The sequence below is a fragment of the Kryptolebias marmoratus genome, linkage group LG4 (genome assembly GCF_001649575.2).
Source record: "Kryptolebias marmoratus isolate JLee-2015 linkage group LG4, ASM164957v2, whole genome shotgun sequence".
Taxonomy (NCBI): Eukaryota; Metazoa; Chordata; class Actinopteri; order Cyprinodontiformes; family Rivulidae; genus Kryptolebias; species Kryptolebias marmoratus.
Window position 1 is genome coordinate 2,036,265 of NC_051433.1, and position 18,578 is coordinate 2,054,842.

Sequence of the window (18,578 nt, forward strand, 5' to 3'; positions counted from 1 at the left end):
CAACTCTGTGACGTTTGTGCATCCAAGGGTTTTCTCCAGGTACTCCAGTTTCCTTTTACAGTCTAAAAACATGGATGTGAGGGAAATTGGTAACTCTAAATTGGCCCTTAGTGACTGAATGGGAATCTTTGTCTCTGTGTGACCCTGTGATGGACTGGCGATCTGTCTATGGTGTACAAACCTCCCGCCCAATAATAGCTGGAGAAGAGGACCAGCTTCCTGCTACCTGGAACAGAATCATGAGGGTTCAGAAAAGATGTCAGGAAGCATATTGTAAGACTGTATGACCTCATATCTCTAACTTCAAAATGAAAACCTCACTGTAACCATCTATTTTATGATTTTAAAACACAATTTAACTCGGCGTCTGCATTCTCTAATTGCACAGTAATAAAAGTCGACAGATATGAAAGATGATCCCAACTGCTGTGCGACTCTGTGATCCTTGGATTCCAGGCGTGGAGCTGCAGCTCTCCGAGCAGCTCAGAGTGGGATTCCAACAAACACAAGCAACAGCAGGAGGTCTGCGGGTAATTACGTGTTTATGTTTTATACAAAAGCACAGCATGATGCAAATGTGTGGGAATGCCTGTGTAAATTTTAACTGTCTGTATCAGACACTGAACAACTTTTATTTGGTGTGTCTGTTTGTGTGTGAGGTCATAAAACAGCCCAACACGACCAAAGGTTTCACACAGCAACAATACATTATTGCTTTTATCAGAAAAGCCTACAAACAAACATACACACATGTAGCAGATGTGAGAAAATAAGATTTACTGATGGGCCTTTCGAGATGTCCTCATTAGGTGCAGAACTGTCGTGTACTGTAGCTGTTCACAGTTTGATGCCTGGTCTTATTGCTCTTAAAGTGAAACTGGCCGTCTTGCTCTTGATTGTTTTATAATCTTAGGGCTGACAGATTCTGTCTCCTGCCTGGGATGTTTCTGTTTGACATTTCTTTATGATAAACTGTTTAAATCAACAACCTCGGTCTTCCTGTCTCTTTATTGTTTTGTCATGACAATATGGAGGCAGCGGTGGGATTCTTTGTGTGGTTCTCACACCTGAGCTGAGATTAAAGTCTGTGACCAAAGTAGACAAAAGCCTCCCCTATAAAAAAAAGGCTTGAGAGGGCCTCAGCAGACCTGAATCTATACGGCAAAGAGTTGTAAAGTGAGATGCTTGGTTTTGTGACCTTGCTGTAGGCCTATCTTGATTGTGGCACATGCAAGTTACACAAACGTGATGCACCTTGGATGCACGGCACAAAGCTGGTGCACGCATGGATGCAGTTTGTTTGAGGAGTGAGACTTTGAATTAACTCCTCGTTAGTTCGACTGTCTCCTGGCATGCAGATGTTGCACACAGAAGGGCAGTTTCTATTGTTGGTTTGGTTGTTTGTGCTTCCTGCTCAATGGTGCAGAGGCAGGTTTATTTATTTTTGGTGGCTGATTAGTTGTTTGGTACCCCATGTTGTATGAAACACAAGTCCATCTTCTTTTTTATTTGTAATTTTTTATGAACCACAAAATAAAACATTAGTGGACAGAGTGAAGTTGCATCTGTGGGACCAGATGGCCTTCATCACCTCTCTAAACAGGATGAGTTTCTTTTTCTTCTTTAGGTGTAGAAATGTAACTTAATGTATTGTGTGAGGTGAAGCCTTTCTAGCTGTGTTATCCTGCTTGTTTATTCCACAGCAAACCAGAGTTAAACCTAAATATTCTATATTTAAAACAAACAGAGATGGCGAAACAAAAAGACTATAAATTACACATAAACACATACTTAAAACAGACATTTATTGTATAAAATACACATGCAAACACATTTTTATACTGGCACAAAGTCAAAATGATAAAGACTTCATTCACTGTGTTGGAGAAATGACACGATGGAAACAAAAGCGTGTTCACTGATGTGTTTTTATATTTATCTTTTCTCATCCTTCCACCTATCTGTCCATCCTTTAATCATTTAATGATCTGTGAAGACAATGGCTTTCAGGAGGAAGAAAAAGAAGCAGAAAGATCCCAATTCATTAAAAAAGAAACAATCCTTTACAGTTTCACTGAATCTGTAAGTAAACCTGCCCTGTGGAATAAGTCTTTTTAAATAACTTCATATATGTTCATATAACCGTTAATCACAGAAAAATGATTAAATGCATTTTTAGTTTCATTCTTTGTGTTACTAATCAGGTGGCTGTGGCTCAGTGGATGAAGTCGTTTTCACACTGGAAGGTTGGTTTATCAAATTCCAGTTCTTCAGCGGCCAACACTCACCTTTAAACCGGCCACAATCAGTCTGTAGTTTTATAATAAATTGTTTCTAATATAAAGAATTAAAAACACATAGTCCTTGGATATTCAAAGAAATTTGCTACATCTTCATCCAAGGTGTGCTGGAAAAGGCACATCTTGGAAAACTAAATTTGGTTGTGAACATATTTTCATTACTCACCTCGGCCTGCTTTCTACCCATTTTGGTGCCTGCTCTACCTTTAGAAACAGAGATAAGCAGATTTCATCCAATATTTTAATAAATAATATTGTTTTTACACCTGGACATTCAGGGCCACAGCCTTGGATGTTTCCTGTCAGAAGCTCTATCGTTAAAAAACTTCCTGAAACAAAACTGAGAGGAGTTCAAGACCGTTACGACAACTCTGTGACTGTTCAGATTTTTTTGAACATGCTTTAAGTGACAAGACTGTGCACATCTGCATGCCATGCAAGGACGCTGAGAGCCCCCACGTCATTAAATCATTGCCCTTCATGTGTACGGGGATGGGTGAAGATTCCCCGATCTTTGCAACCCTTATTTTAAGCTTTAACGGAATCCAGGCTGAGGGACAAATCCTCGGACCTCATTAGCTATTAAAGCTGTTTTTAGAGCTCATCATGAAGGTTATATGTGGAGATCTTGGGGTAAAAGCCAGCTCTCAGGTTTTAAAGTCATTCGTCGTGTTTCTATCAGCCAACTTTGCTTGGATGTTCTCTTTGTGTTACTGGCAGCTCGGCCCATCTCTGCTTCCTGCCAGCACAAACAACAGAGCTGGGAAATCAGGGAAAACAGCAGGAATAATAAAGCACATCAGAGGCGATGATTCTGCTGGTTTATCACCGTATATTTTATCTGTTTCTGTGTTTCTGGGATTCTCACAGTTTCCTTCTCCATTTCATGTCATCCAGATTCTCTATTTGTGTTTCCTCAGATCTGCTGAGGGTTTATTTTGGAGGATTACGGCTGTTGTGGGTTTCAGTGGACAAAAGAGTACTCAAAAGCAGAAAATCAGACAGACGGAGAAGTATTAATAACACCTGTGGGGTGGGAACAAAAGTGGGCAGAGGAGCAAATAAAAGGCAGCTTGTGAAACGTCGACACAGAAATTCAGAAACTGAGACAATGAAGGAAAAAACAAAGGAGGGATAAATCGGAAAACACCAGGATGTACTCTGAGGAGGATTTAGAATTAACAGAAAAGGTGTTTATTACACCATTTTTAGCTCTTGGACATCATGTTTCCTCCTGTGGTGCAGAAATTTACCATCTCCTCCATTTTTATCACCCACCACCATGAAAGGTGGGCAATCATGTAATCGCCTGTATCTGTGTACAAATATGTGTATGTGTGTGTGTGTCTGTTAACAAAACAAACCACCTAAATCAAACTTTCAGAAAGATTTACGATTTACAGCTTTTGGAGTCGCCCCAGATCAAGATGGCCGCCACAGTCAATTACCATTATTAAACACAGAATTGGCTAATCAGTGATTTGAAGTTTGCTTTGGGAATGACTCTCAACTACTACCACACACAGTTTTAGCTCAACATCTGTACAGTTTTAGAGACTTTTTGCTAACATCGATTAGCTGTGGTGGCCATCTTGAATAAGCTAATCACTTGTTGACATACATCCAGTGATTAGTTAATTGAAACTAACATGGTGGTGGGCCATAATTAGGGGAAGAGTTTAAAAAAATAATAATAATCAAGAAAGTGTTAAGATCCAAAGACAAAGACAAATAATTAGAGAATAAAATTTAAGTAAAAGAAGCTTTATGTTGATGTTTAAAGCGGACCAAATAAACAAATAAATGAAAATAAAAAAGGATGGAGGAGAAACACTGCACTCTGAGCTGTTTAATGATGAATGTATTGTACTGAGTTTGTTTGAAAACCAATAATATCTTTTTTATCTTTAATGAATAGAATAATTTAACATTTAAAGTTGGTTGGATTATAAGTATTTAGATAATGTGTGAAGTGAAAGAATAAACAGCTGAAGCTGATTAAGCTTTTTGACACGAGGAGATGAAACAAATCGAGACTTTTTGCAATTTGTGACAAAACACAACTTATATATTTTTCCTGTTTTCCTTTTTATTGACCTAAAAATGACATAAAACTGTCACAAAGCTTTTTTATTTAAACAGGTAACAAAGTCTGTTTTAGAATCTGAGTTTATAACTTTATAAGAAAGTTCCCTTTTTTCCTGTTAGACTCAGACTGAGCGGTCTGGTTTCTGTCATTTAACATCTTTACTTTGGTTAAATTAAAAACATCTAAATGTTCAGAAATAAATAAAATATAACGGAATAAATTAGGACCTCCTACATAATCTTATGTGTAACGTTTTGTTCTTAACTCAGCAGAAATCCAGATTTATCCCTATAAGACACAAATGTGCTGTAATGCAAACTGAAAATAGCTCTGTGTCAAAAAAGCTCATAAAAATTGAGTTTTAACTGTTATATTTTTACCACAGGAGCAGACTGTTAGCAGATTTAGTGTTTAAGTTTTGTTAACTTGCTTCTGTCAAATTCAAACCTCATAAAATAAGAAATGGAAAATAAATAAATCAGTCTAAGATCTTTGTGTGATTTCCATTTCTTTGTGTAGTTCTGTAGCTTTTAATGCCTCAACTTCTCAGAATCATCCTTTGATCTCAAACACAACATGCAAAATGTGGAATACTTAGATGAAAACCTTTTCCAAGAAGTCTTTCTCCTTTTTATGGTTTCTTGAAGGTGCATGAATGAAAAAAGAATGACGACAGCAGGAGGAAAAACACAGAACAATACTGTATGACATTTTTCTTTTGCCAGCCCACAGAGAAGACAAATGGGGAAAGAAACAGAAACAAATCATTCTTGCTGCTGTGTGAACCTGCAGCGTAGAGTGCGAAAGAGAGCAAGCAACAGCGAGAATGACTCTGAGACTGTTCAAAGAGTTTTTATCGCACAAACCCACAGGGAGAGAAATCGAAAAGCAGGAGTGGGGAGCCTTAATGGGAGGATTTCATTCCTCCTTTTCTTATCTTCTTGGCAGGACTGTTTTAGCTGTTAGAAAAACTGCTCTTTACCTCAAAGATCAGGAGCTAAAAATCTACAGTTTGTGTTTCATCAGCAGAAATCATGTTAGCGTGTCAGGTTAGGGTTCAATTCAATTTTTGAGATAAGAAGCATATTATATACTAGTATTTCCCCCCACTCTTTGTTTATTTATGTAATTTACTTAATTTGTTTATTTTTCAAAGGTTAAAACCTCAGAAACTAATAAAAGGAAATCCAGTTTCTGTGAACTCCTTGTTCACTCGCTGGAAAACCTTTGGAATGAAAAGGCTCAGCATTCCTTGAAGGAATGCATGTCGCCCGCCACCTTTCATGCCAGAGTTTTAAACTGAGATCATGTCGCGCCGAGGAGGAAAAGAGTCAAACTCAATAAACTGTCTTGAACGGGGTTAACCAGTTGCAGGTGTACAACTCATGACTACTTTCTGAGCGTTTTATTTAAATCCATCCACCGGTACAGACTAAATGAACACAGACATTATTATAACTATCAACTATGTGCCAAATAATTACGTTTATAGAATAAAAGCAGGAACATTTTAAATCTGGTTATGATTAGGTGCTGGAATAATTGAAGGTAAAGGTTGTGTACGGTTGTGTACGAACTCAGCGGAGTGTGTATTTGTGAATGTCTACACTGTACATGCTGGATGCATCAGGGTATATGTGTCATATCCTGTGCATTCAGATGAGCCTGATGTTCTTGTCTCCTAGTTAATGTGGTGTAAAAATGGATGCTGCTGCCTTTAAAACTCATCATTAAGGAGATGATTTCACAGATCCTCCTTTGTGTCTGTGGCAGTTTGGGCATGCATGACTTGCAGTTAACTCAGCATGTAGGGCCTGAGCTCACAGAAGATCCACTGAAACTCATAAAGGATGAATTATGGAAATTGGTCCACTTACAGAACCATCCCAACCTGAGTCATTTCATAAACTCGAAACGCTCTGATTGGTTGCTGTGTCTTCGTTGTGCCTCAGTAATGCAGAGGGGAATGAAGTTACTTCATGAAGTGATTAGATGAAAGCTCCGTGTAATTAATGGTCCTCATGGAACAAATATAAAAATGGCTGCAGCACTACTTCAGCCCCTGTTTAATTAAAAACAGTAAGGACTGTTCATCAAAAAACATTTTATTGTATTTGTGCAGAAAACAGGCTTAATGGAGAAAAGAAAACGTTCAGTCTTTTATTAGACTTTGCATCATTAGACAGTGAGGACAGAATCTTTTACCGCATTTACACTTTATTTTTATTTATTTTAGATATTTGTTAGACTTTTAAAAGATGCAATTTGGAGTGAAGTTTGTGATGCAGAACAAGTGGGACTAGTTAAGGATGTAGATTTGAAATAACTTGAATAACAGAAGCAGCATTTATTGACAGAATGCATATCGCCCGCCACCTCGCACGCCAGTATTTTAAACAAACATGTTGTGCAACCTGTTACTGTTTAGTGCATGTGATGGAGATGACTCTCAGCTACTACCACACCAAATTTTAGCCCAATATCTGTAAAAAAAAACATGGCTGAGTTGCCATGGTTGATTAGTTGCAGCAGCCATCTTGACTCAGGTTGACTTCAGAGTTAATCAGTTGTAGACGTACATTCAATTATTCCTTTCTGAAAGGCTGAATAAAATCCATGAGGTTATTTTGCAGACACACACATGCTTGTCTGCTGCCATGAAAGCAGGCGATAATCACCAAACTGATGATCGAGTGACGCAAAACGGGCATAAAGAAGCAGGAAGACATGACCCAAAAGAAGAGGAGGATCTAAAACCAACTTTTATTCAGATCCTAAAGAAAACTAGTACCCAGAACAAAAAACATAATGAAAAGTTTGAATGTAAGTGAGCCATTCATCCACTGGATGTCGTGAGTTTTTAACTTGAAACGTTAATAAAGAAAAGAAAAAGCTGACCAACTGGATTAAAAGGAAACCCATAAGACAGAGTAAAAGAATATATATAAAGACCAAAACAGGGAGAAATCAATGTGAGCATTAAGTGATATAAACATGCTGGGAGAGGGGATGACTGAATGAGTGCAGCTGAGACTAACGGACAGGTAAAAAACAGGTGTATGATGAACACTGGAGGAAGAAAATAGTCAGTGACTCAAGGAAAACTGAGCAAACAAACTGAATGAAGACAAGGAAATGTCTAAATATGACCAAGAAAAGAAACTTAACGTCAGGTTTGCGTAGGTTGAGAATTGGATCCAGAATGCAGTCGGACTCTGAGGACTGAACTGAATTAACTTTATTCGAAGAAAAAGGCTGACGTGGCGGCAGAACAACAAAGAAGTGAACCACTAAGGACGGCGAGGAGACACGAGGAGCAGAACCTGACTGTGGCCTAGAAAGCAACAGCGAATGGAAGTGACTGAATACAAAGGCTGAGGATGAGCGGGAGGTCGAGCACAGCTGGAGGGACAGGTAATGGAAACCAGGTGAAGGGAGCGTGGCAGGCTGACAGGGCAAAGACAGCAGAACTCCACAAGAACACAACTTTACACCAGGATCACAAATCCTGACACACAACCCCAGGATCGTTCTGCCAGTTCAACATGTTCAAACTCGACTTTAGGCTCCAGTTTGACCCACATCTTCTCACACGGCGCTCAAAAGTGAAGAAAAGCAGGGTTTTTATGTGAAATACAAGGATTATATTTCATATAGCTCCACATTAATAGTCCAGTCTGGGGGCTTCTGAACACTTAGTGTTTTGTATGTCTCAGATCAGCATGCTGGGGCTATCTTTCCTTTTTGCCTCACCCTCTTCTCAGAGTCTAAGTGATTTTCTCTCGTCTTTGTTCTCCTCAGTCTTCAATCCACCGAATTCTCTCCTCTTTCTGCTCATATCCGCTCTCTCTGCACGAGACAGATCACAAAGAAGACCTGCTTATTTTTTCCTCAAGACCTTTGGAGTTTACATCAGATGAAAGGAAATGATCCTCCCTGTGTGTGGAAGTATTCTGAGTCTAGACAGAAGATCAGCTTTATTCTCACACTGGGCAGCTCTTGAGAGAAAGAACTTTTATATCCAGACCCTCACTAAAGCTCGTGCTGCATTTCAGGATCAATGGCCTGGACTGCTCAAAGTATCATGTATGAAACAGCAGAAACAAAGAGAGACAGAGATGAATAAAAAGGCAAATTCAGTCCAGAATGCCTGAAAACTCAGATGGCCTCCTTGCTGAGCAGATCAAAATACATTTCTATAAATGTCCTAAAGAGCAAACTAAATGCTGTAATTACATTACAAACAGAGATTACTGTCTGACATTTGTCTGCTTCATTTATTCAGGGAACAGAAAGATATCAGATCTTATTGTTTTGTTTCTTAACGAGAAAGAATATATTGTTTGATTCATTTGCTCTGGATTTTTATTTTGTTTTAGTCAAAAAAATCAATCATATCTTTATTCCAGACACAGAAAAGGTCCTTCTAAAAAGGTAAAATAAACATGACATATCATTCACTGAGTCACAAATAAATGATGACGCCAATGATTCCACAATCTTGATGAAAATCTCAATGAACTAAAATTAGGATTTACTAAAATTGCAATTATATTATTGCATGACACAGATAATCTACACATGCATTTTGTACAAAAAAGTTGGGCTCTTATTTTGTTAAGGTATTTATAACTTAACCTTCTAACAAAGTCACTAAAGGGATCAATATGGAGAAAGAAAGCAACTTCAATCCAAATCCATTTTAGTAAAAATAAATCTGATGATTTGTAGTTTTGCAGTTTGTAAAATCTGTCAAGCTGAGAAAAATGATGATGTGTTCCTGAGGAGGCAGAGAAAAAAAAGAAACTGCAGACAAAACACAACAATTTGAAAAGAATATTTAACAAAATCACATGTGTTGAATTATTCTGATTTTTCTTTTGAATAAGAAACCATTCTGGAAGTTTATTTTTTTATTGCGTCTGTGCAAAGCAATTTGTGGCGTATGCAATTTTCAATTTTATTTCATTATATCCAGTAAGATTTTTATATCAGGTCAGAATCTAATTCCTGTAGCAGACATGTCAGGAGGAAGGTGTTTGAAAAAAGAATAAATAAATATATAAATACATTTACATTGGTAAATTCCCTGACTTCTCTGTGATTTGATTGACAAATCTTTACATAACTTTATATCAAATTTGCTCCCAGTGTCCCTCACTTCCTGTTTCTGATATTTAATGGTGTTTTGCTGCCACCCAGTGGATGTTTGTGGGATTACACCTTCTTTCCTGATCACCAGTCCCAGATTAGACACCAAAAATATCCATCCATCCATCCATCCATCCATCCATCCATCCATCCATCCATCCATCCATCCATCACCTAACCTAACCTAACATGCATGTTTTTTGTTCTGTGGGAGGAAACCAGAGTACCTGGAGTAAACCCAGATGCACACAGGGAGAACATGTAAACTCCACCCAGGCCAGGAAGCGATCCTGCAGTTTTCTTGCTGGGAGGCGACATCTCTAACCACTAAAAATAGAGTTTCTTAAATCAGAAAATAAATCTGTGAATGTTTTCTTCAAACAAATATTACCCTTAAACTTCTTTTAAATCTTTTGTTTTCCCAAGGTGAAAACATTTTGATGAACTTAATCTGTTTTGTTTGAGGAAAAGTAAAAGCATCTATTTTACGACGTAAGAGTTCAGTCAGCTGACTGAAAAGATCTTTATTTAAACAAAACTCCTATGTAAATAAAAAATGCTGGTTAGACGCTGATGTTGACTTAACTTTATTGTTTATTTGACAAAAAATCATACAAATTATGCATCCAGTGCATGAAACTCTACAGAGCAGACATAAGCTGATTTACTATTTAATATAGGAAGTTCCAGGAGTTCAGACAAGAAGAGTTTATTATTATTATTTTATTTGCAAAGAGCAAAAATTAAAGATAATGTTGATATTCCTTCATTAATGAAATAGACTTTTTCCACCAAAGAAACATTAAATGCCTTAAAAGAAGTAAACATCTGGCTTAATATTCTTGAAACGTTTGGTGGTTAACATAATAAATTTAATAATAATAATAAACTAAATTTATTTCATAAAGAACTGATGCAACATCTGATTGTTTCAGTTCCCAAACATGAAGGAAAATTTAGTTTAAAATGATGAATTCTTTTGAAAACATTCCAGTCTGGCTGTGATGCGACCTCATGTCTCCAAAGTGTAGAAGTTAAAAAAGAGAAAGAAATAAGAAGCATATCTTTTATTCTCTGACATGTTTTACAAAAGAGTTTATTTCTTTCTGAATGAATGAAATATTTCTATCAGCTGAAACACAAAAAGATAACTCATCTGTAGAGTTTAATCATTTGTTGATCTGTTTTTGAAACAAAGACAGTGAATAAAAATTAAAGCTTAAAAACAGGAAGGTGATTTTTATAAATGCAGAAAATCAAAGTGTTTGTTTCTGTTTTCACCAAAGAAGTGATACATTCATTGTGTTGCTCTCATTAAAACAGCAGTTTGTTTAAAATAATCCTGTTATACATACTCAGATCTTTCCTCACACAGACACGACAGTAGTGAGGCGTGGAACTCCATCCTGACGTGGAAGAGCGGAGCCAGGCCGGGGGGGGGGGTGAACGGGAACGTGACGTACGGAGCAGGAGAGCGGCTCAAAGACGTGAAAAACAGCAGGGAAAAATCATTTGGAGAGAACTAAAAGCGTAGCAGCAACATAATTGCCTTCACACTCGAGGAGGTTTTCTAAATTGCTGTGATGGAGTCGTGTTCTAATAGGTCCTTCAGGCTGTGGAGATGATGATCCTGAATGAAGACACTGGATCATTCTATCATCTCATCAATCAATCTCACTGTCTGCGGTTTTTGTTCTGTAATTAATCCAGTCGAACTGTGAGTCACGGCTCATCAGCTGCAGGACAAAAACAACATAAATAATGCTTTTATACAAAAATGATAAGGTATAAAAATACATGACGTAGAATTCTCTCCGTCTGCTTCAAACTTTGGGTTTTGAGTTGTTTCAGATGGCAGAAAGGAGCTCTTCAATGGACGTTCCTCCATGAAAATTTCTCTCAGATTCTCCAGACTGAGATCAATGCCACACAACCCAAATTAACTATGATGAGAAGTGATTTTATTCAGAGGGATGCTGGTGTGTGACGTTAACATTCAACCTACTGTATGTTTGAGTTTCATCTGTTTATGTCGGGATTATTTGTTATTTTTCTGTTTTTGTTTTATCTTCTCATGCTGGCTCAGTCTGCTGAAAGTGACAACTCCACCAAGTCTGGGTTTGGGCTATGATGTTTAAAGAATGACTAATTGTGACGACAGCAACCTCTGATTGGTTTCTTCTCTGTTATTGTTTATCAATCGAAGTAATAGTTCTGCACAAAGACTGCAGTCATGCCTCTGTAGACGGGCTGGTGGTTGTAAATGAGAGCTTTGTCTTCTTCAGCAGGACTGGAGAAACGGTGCTGGCTCTTCATGGCTAAAGGAGACCATGGAGGAAGGAAAACAAACAGAAAACTACTGATTACTGCTGAGTTTTAGGTTTCTCTACTGGTCAAAAGCAAAGAGAGCTTTTCAGTCTGACCTTCAGAGATGAAGAAGCTGGCAGAGTAGAAGCTGGTTCTGACAGCAGAGATGGAGTGGACCATGCCCGGCTTATCAATCCACTCAAATGGACTTTTTTCTGGATGCCACTGCACGGCGTAGAACGGGTACCGGTAGGCTGAGTAAAATCAGAGACAGAGTCAGCAAACATCACGTCACTAATCCATCTTCTGTAGCCAATTCCACCATGATGGAAAATTCAGAACCACGCTCAGAAAACAGTAATTACAGATAAAAAATTAGGAAAAACTTGTGTCAACATGAACTATTTACAAGAAATACAGTAATTAGAACAAGTTTTCTAATTGTGTAATGGTGGCGCCATCTAGTGGACATTTTTTCCAAATAATGATTTTTTTTGGTTTGCTTGATGATCCTTTTTTTCAAATCACCTGTTGCTAAAGACAAGGTGTAGCAGTGATGTGTTTTTGTTGCTCATGTCTGTGTGTATGTGTTTATTTGTCAGTACTGTTAGCAAAATATTGCATGAATCATTGAACAAATTGTCATGTACAACTGATTAACTCTTAACCTAATTCATGATGGCTCTCAGAAATCACAAAACTGGCATAACAACATTTAAGGTTTGTCCTAAAGAGCTGTAACTCTGTCCTTTTTTAACATGAAATCATCTTAGTTTAAAACTGCTGGCATTAAAGGAATGATATGCATTCCTTCAAAAAATGTTAGGCCTTTATTTGCTTAGTAGTCAAAATAAATGCAAAGTAACACATTCAGATGCTCTTATCTGCCTGCAGCTGACTTTCAGCTGCAGGAGACGTGGAAAGAGACGGCAGTCTGCTCGCCTAGAGAGGTTGATTTAACAGACATCCTGACTAAAGCAGAACTTTTAGACAGGACACCTTTTTGTTTTTACCAGAGAGTAGTATACAAATATTCCACAAGACAAGGAAAAAAAGAGATGTGAAAGAATAAAAAGTCCACCTTTAAAGACCCTGAAGTTTCTCATTTTAACAGCTTCCATCCTGAGAATAAAAGCTTTAATTTTCAGTTTAGATGAAATCAGACAGAAGATCACGTCAGGAGTCTCAGTCAAGCTTTAGTCAATCAGAACAGAGGTGTGTTGTCATAAAGACGTTCCTTACAGAGAGTGGATGAGGGTTTTACCCAGCATGCACTGCTTCATACCTAATAAGTTAGAGCCGTGCCTTGTGTCATCCTGTAGAATCCACCTGATGATGAATGAAGAACGCTTACCTTCCATGGTGGAGATGAACTCTTTCTCTCCGTCGCTGTTAGTGGACAGGACTTTATAGAACCTCTTCAGTTTGGCATTTCTGCTGTAGTTCTGGAAGTTCCCAAACAGAAATCATGTTGACCTTGCAGTAATTTATGGGATGATTACTCTGCAGGAAGTACAGGAAGTGTACTAACAAGTGGAAGCCAGCAGGGAGGCTTCCAACCGGCCGTCATGCAGCATTAATTTTCAGATTTGGTGTTCGTTGTGACCCCTCCCTCCTCAGGTGAACGCAGGCATGGTGGCCAAGTGGAAAGGCGTTGGTCTCGTAAACCAAAGATCATGGGTTCAATCCCCATCCATGCCTTAATAGCATGTGGTTCTCCTTTAAGGACTGAATAAAACTGACACAAGACAATTCCACCCAATACATGCTGGATACCAAATGATGCAGAAAAAGGTGGATCTGAAGTAATGTTTGCAGGCAACATGGTTATAATCAATAAAGGTTTAAACACTACAGAAGATCTCACATGCAGAACTGTTTTAGTTGTTGTGGCCAAGATCTGATCAGCTGCCTAAAAAAGCTGCATCAAACTCATCCAGATGTCACATCTGGAGCAGATTTGGTGTTGGTTGTGACCCCTCCCTCCCCAAGTCTATGCAGGCATGGTGGCCAAGTGGAAAGGCGTTGGTCTCGTAAACCAAAAATCATGGGTTCAATCCCCATCCATGCCTTGAGAAGTATTTAGTTTTCCTTTGTGGAGTTTTCAGGAAGGTGGTTACAGATATCAACTAACACTATAATTACAGAGCTAAAGACTGAAAGGGCCTCAGTTGTGTCAGCAAGAAGCTTGGGTGTCACTGGTTCGCTCAAAAGTAAAAAAGAAAAGTGAAATCTGAGGACAAAGTGATAACCACTGAAACTTAAGAGCAAACAGCTGAGTTTCAAAGAAAAGAAACACGTAAAGCATAAATTCAAGCATCAGGAAACTTGAGGAGCCATGAAGTGTCCTTGTTCTGCTTTTACTTAGTTTAAGCCAGAATCTCACTGAGCTGCAACTGCTGGAGACGAGTCGGCAAACAACCGTCAACGAGGGAGTCTCCAAACTGTCTCAAAACTGTCCAGGGTTCTCAGTTCCCTTGCATGAGTCTTGTTGTTTGAGTTGTGAAGATACCTTGATTCCATCTTAATTTAGTTTTGTAAACTTTAGTGTTAGAGCTGTATGAAACCTGCATCAGAGGCTAAAGGGCCCAGATGTCCAGGTCTAAAATTCATGACTTTGACTATTAATTCCTAAAGAACTGATTCAAATCTTTACTTTCAATTTCTAAAGTGTACTCCAGTAGATTTAATCATACATGTGGAGTGGTTGCCATGATGGGTAGTGGGCAGAGGTGGCTACAATGTGGGAGCAGATAAGCAAAAAGGAAAAATAGATGCATGACCTAGCATACAGGTTTGTAAGTTGTGCACAAAAAGGCTGTGATTTTCAACCACTGGCAGCTCAGAGTGCTGATCCTAAACCGCACAGTTTGCACATTTTCTTGCAATTTTCTCATCATTCGCATCATTTATTTAAAATGACCAGTTACATTCTGCAGCTCTGAACATGTAATCATGTCTTGCTGCTGGAGTTAAAGATCAGATAAATGTTTGTTATTATTTCTAGTTTGGAGCAAAGCTGATTGTTGAAGTGTTTTTGGTGCTGCAATCAAAAAACTGACATAATTATCTGATCGGATAAAAAGTTAGAAGCGTTTCAGTGTTACAGCTTCACGAACACACGTGTCATAGATACTGAGAAAGGAGAAACCAGAACTATCAGAGGAGGAGGGAGTAAAAAAACTACCTGCATTGAAAGACTCCATCTGTGGAAGTTGGAAGTGATGTTTTCATCAGTTAGAGTCTGAAGCAGATCTTTGGGAAAACTCCGGAACAAACGGCTGGACTGAGCCGCTGCGCCACACAGAGAGCAACAATCAGACGAGGAAACAACCAGACGAGGAAACAATCAGACAAGGAAACAATCAGACAAGGAAACAATCAGACAAGGAAACATCTCTGGATTTCTTTCATAGCTGTTTCTGGATGAGGCAGTAAAACCAGAGCAGACAGACACCTGGTGTGAGCGTCAGACGCAGAGCCACAGACTTGGTTTTGGTCAGCGTGAGCAGGTTTTTTCTGGCTGTGAGGACAGAGAGCTGCTGGAAACCCTGACATGTTCCCCAGATGGGGAAGTAGTCCCCAGCATCATTGGCCTGCAGAGAGGAGACAAAGAAAAGAAGAAAATGATCCGTGTGGTTTCTGCTTCTACACCGCAGCTCAGCATCTGGAGCATGGCAGACACTTGTCTCACCTTCAGAGCCAAGTTGTAAAAGATCCGAGCAGCTCGACTGAACTGGGATGTCTGAATGTCCACGTCTCCTCCAGGCAGCAGCAACCTGAGGAAATACACGGCGAGTACAAACATGTTCATGCCACGCTTTAAAGCACAATGTGTTCATCTGTTTATACAAACTGTAATTCACAGAGGAGCCAGAATGACCAGATAACCAACCTGAACATGTGGCTCATTGTAACATCTTAAACGTGTGCTTACTAAAGTATCATGTTCCTGTTTTTCTGCTTAAATGTTTCATTTCAGGCCAACAAGAAACTATTAGTTTGATTTGTGGGATGAAGCTCAGCAGAAAAGGCAGATGTTGACATTTAAAGCATTTCTACATTTTCAAGTTCTCCTTGTTCTCCAGACTACAAAGTTCTGATTTAACTTTGTTTTTTTCATTAGCAGAAGAAAAACAGTTGTAAAATATGAAAACAAAGCTGCACAAAGACCAACTCACCCATTTATTGAGTAGAACAGTTTAGTGTATTCTTCTTCTGTCCGGTTGATCCTGGTAAACAAAAAAAGGCATGAAATGTCTTTATCAGTCACTTTAAAAGACAAAACACTTTATTTTTTACATTTTGAATACAATAAAACAAACAAATCTAAATAAATTAATATTAAAGGTAAATAAGAAGAGTGTTAAAGGCTCTAAATTCAGTATTAAGCTGGTTTCTGATTGTTAGCTGTGATTAACTCTCTCGTTTGCACAGACTCCGCCCACACAAATCTAGCTCCGCCCACACGAATCCACATTTGGCACCGTCACTGATGGTGCTGCCAGCCGAAAAGTCCTCACTGAACTTGAGCAACTGATAATGGGATTATATGTTCTTTAGATATTTCTCCAGCAGGACTCCTATAAAAGGAGTCCCACAGATCTACCAAAATAAAATCAGGAAACATGAATAAGAGTCACTGAAGATGGAGAAATATCTAATTTAATTTTAGTCTTCTTGCTCAAAAATTAAACTTATATGCTGTGTGATAAAATGAAAACTTAAATCTGTACATGTTTTTAATTTAGTACTAAATCTAATATGGTGTCTAACAGCCCAGTTCATTAAAAAACAAACAAAGAATCTGTATTACAAATTTAATGAAGATAGTTTTTAAACCCAGGTGTGTTTGAGAAAATAATACAACTGAAGTAAAAGTGCCTTTAATGAAGACTCGATGGAGGAAAATTAAATTTGGGTGAATTTCCTGCTGCTGTCTTACCTGATGGGTACGACTCTGGCTCCTCCGCTCTCCAGGAACTTCACATAAGAGGCGGCGATGTAAGAAAAACCAGCAGCGAACTGATCTCCTGGAAGGTTTTCTTGTGCCAACACACCTGAAGAGGGAAGACGACAAACATGGAGGTCATTTCTGTCATTGCTGATTATTATTTAATTGTTTAATGAAATACATTTCTTTAAAATAGAAATGTTTCGTAAATAATTCAGATGGAAGTTTCAGTTTTCTGGTCCTCAGCTGATTTCTAAGTTTGTCCTTCTTTCAACCACATTTACAAAACTTTTTATCTTAATCTTTCTATTTTGATTCAGGAAATATCCTTAAATTTTGCTCTATTTATCTCTGTTTTCATATTTTCCTTAAAACAAAACCCCCATAATCGTTGTGTTTTTTAATTATATTTAGAGTAAAACAGAAAGTTAACCCTGGTTAGCCGTTAGCCGAGACTGGATGAAGACTTTTGCCTGTTTCTCTGTGACTCGTGTCACGGTTGATAAGATACTAACTATTAGACCGAACATCACTTTTAAAATGAGCAGACTATCCCTTTAACAGCAGGACAGTCAGACTGCAGTGAAACATTTTTTTGCTACAAAGATGCTTAAAATATGTTTCAGTCCAAAGTTGTTTCTTTCCAACTAAAAGTCCAGCTTGTTGTATAGTTTGTATCATGATCCTGGATCTTTGTGTATCATTGTACTAACTGTTCCTTCGCTCTGCTTTTACTTTGAAATTCTTTCAGTTACTTTTCTCCCTTCTTGTGTTTATCATTCATATCTGTTCCTAACCTGCCCAGCCTGTTTGTTCTCTGTTTGTTCTCATGTTTCCTCCTGTGGGCTGCAGCTGTTCTGTTATTAGTTGTTTGCTTCCTTGTTGTTTTTTTTTTGTTTCCTAATATTAAAAACATTTCCTCATTTCAACTGACCTGTTGTTTCGAGTCTGCACTGTTATTCATTTAAACCACCTCCCCGTGATGTACAATGCTCCACTTGTGTAGCAGCATATTATTTTAGGCATGTGTTGCTTGTTGTATAATATTGGGAGGAGCTTTGTGCTTCCAACAAGGAACGTAAAGCATGTGAGATGCAGAAGAAATGGTTTCTTCACTCGTGACTCGACAGTCCCGAGTCATGGCTGCAGCTCTGACCACAATGATCACAGATGTTTTGCTCAAGATCACAAGAAGAACTACTGCGACGCAACAGACGGGTCAAAAACATTAAAGGTGAATAAGTAAACCAGAGAACGTGGCAAAGATGTTTGTTCACAGAATGTGATGCACATCATCCAGTCATTTACGGATGACTCACTCAAGGACTCAGAAATCTATTATCCACTTAAAAACAGCTCATTTTATTTATGACAAGCTTCTTAGAACTAAAAGCGATTGCAACCCACTTCCTGTTTTGCTGAGACCACAGTGACTGTCTGCTCTCTGAAACTGACCCGCTCTGTTTACCAGCTTCAAAAAAGCCAAGGATGAGCAGATCAGGTGATAAACTACTTTTTTTTATTAAAAAAATGTAACAAAGTGATGAGAGCTGCTGAGTTTGGATCAGCTCCCTTTAATAAAGAACATAAAGCTGACATTATAAAAGTGTAATAATCACTGACTGCAGTTTTCAACTGTCCTGATGTTAGGTAACCACCTCCACCCCCACCTCCACCTCCACCCCCACTTCACCTCCCCTCCTTCAGGACATGCAGCCTCACCCTCTCCATCCACCTCCACCTCCCGTCCCTCAGGACATGCAGCCTCACCCTCTCC

At 38.5% G+C, this 18,578-nt stretch overlaps 1 protein-coding gene and 3 non-coding genes across 4 annotated transcripts in view; 3 read left to right on the top strand and 1 right to left on the bottom strand.

Moving 5' to 3' along the window:
* Positions 1-10,694: 10,694 nt before the first annotated feature.
* zgc:171566 overlaps positions 10,695-18,578 on the bottom strand; it is a 21,476-nt gene continuing 13,592 nt past the window's right edge. Inside the window, exons 2-9 of the mRNA XM_017429218.3 lie at positions 16,793-16,907; positions 16,029-16,079; positions 15,542-15,626; positions 15,305-15,443; positions 15,035-15,141; positions 13,202-13,292; positions 11,964-12,101; positions 10,695-11,858 (exon numbers count right to left, since the gene is read on the bottom strand). Coding sequence (XP_017284707.1) covers positions 11,737-11,858; positions 11,964-12,101; positions 13,202-13,292; positions 15,035-15,141; positions 15,305-15,443; positions 15,542-15,626; positions 16,029-16,079; positions 16,793-16,907 — 848 coding nt within the window. The 3' untranslated portion in view covers positions 10,695-11,736. The remainder of the gene's footprint in view (positions 11,859-11,963; positions 12,102-13,201; positions 13,293-15,034; positions 15,142-15,304; positions 15,444-15,541; positions 15,627-16,028; positions 16,080-16,792; positions 16,908-18,578) is intronic.
* On the top strand, positions 13,477-13,548 carry trnat-cgu. The gene has a single exon. It is a non-coding gene; the product is annotated as a tRNA-Thr (tRNA).
* On the top strand, positions 13,848-13,919 carry trnat-cgu. Its single transcript has one exon. It is a non-coding gene; the product is annotated as a tRNA-Thr (tRNA).
* LOC112450998 lies at positions 16,392-16,448 on the top strand. Its single transcript, XR_003039725.1, has one exon. It is a non-coding gene; the product is annotated as a U7 small nuclear RNA (small nuclear RNA).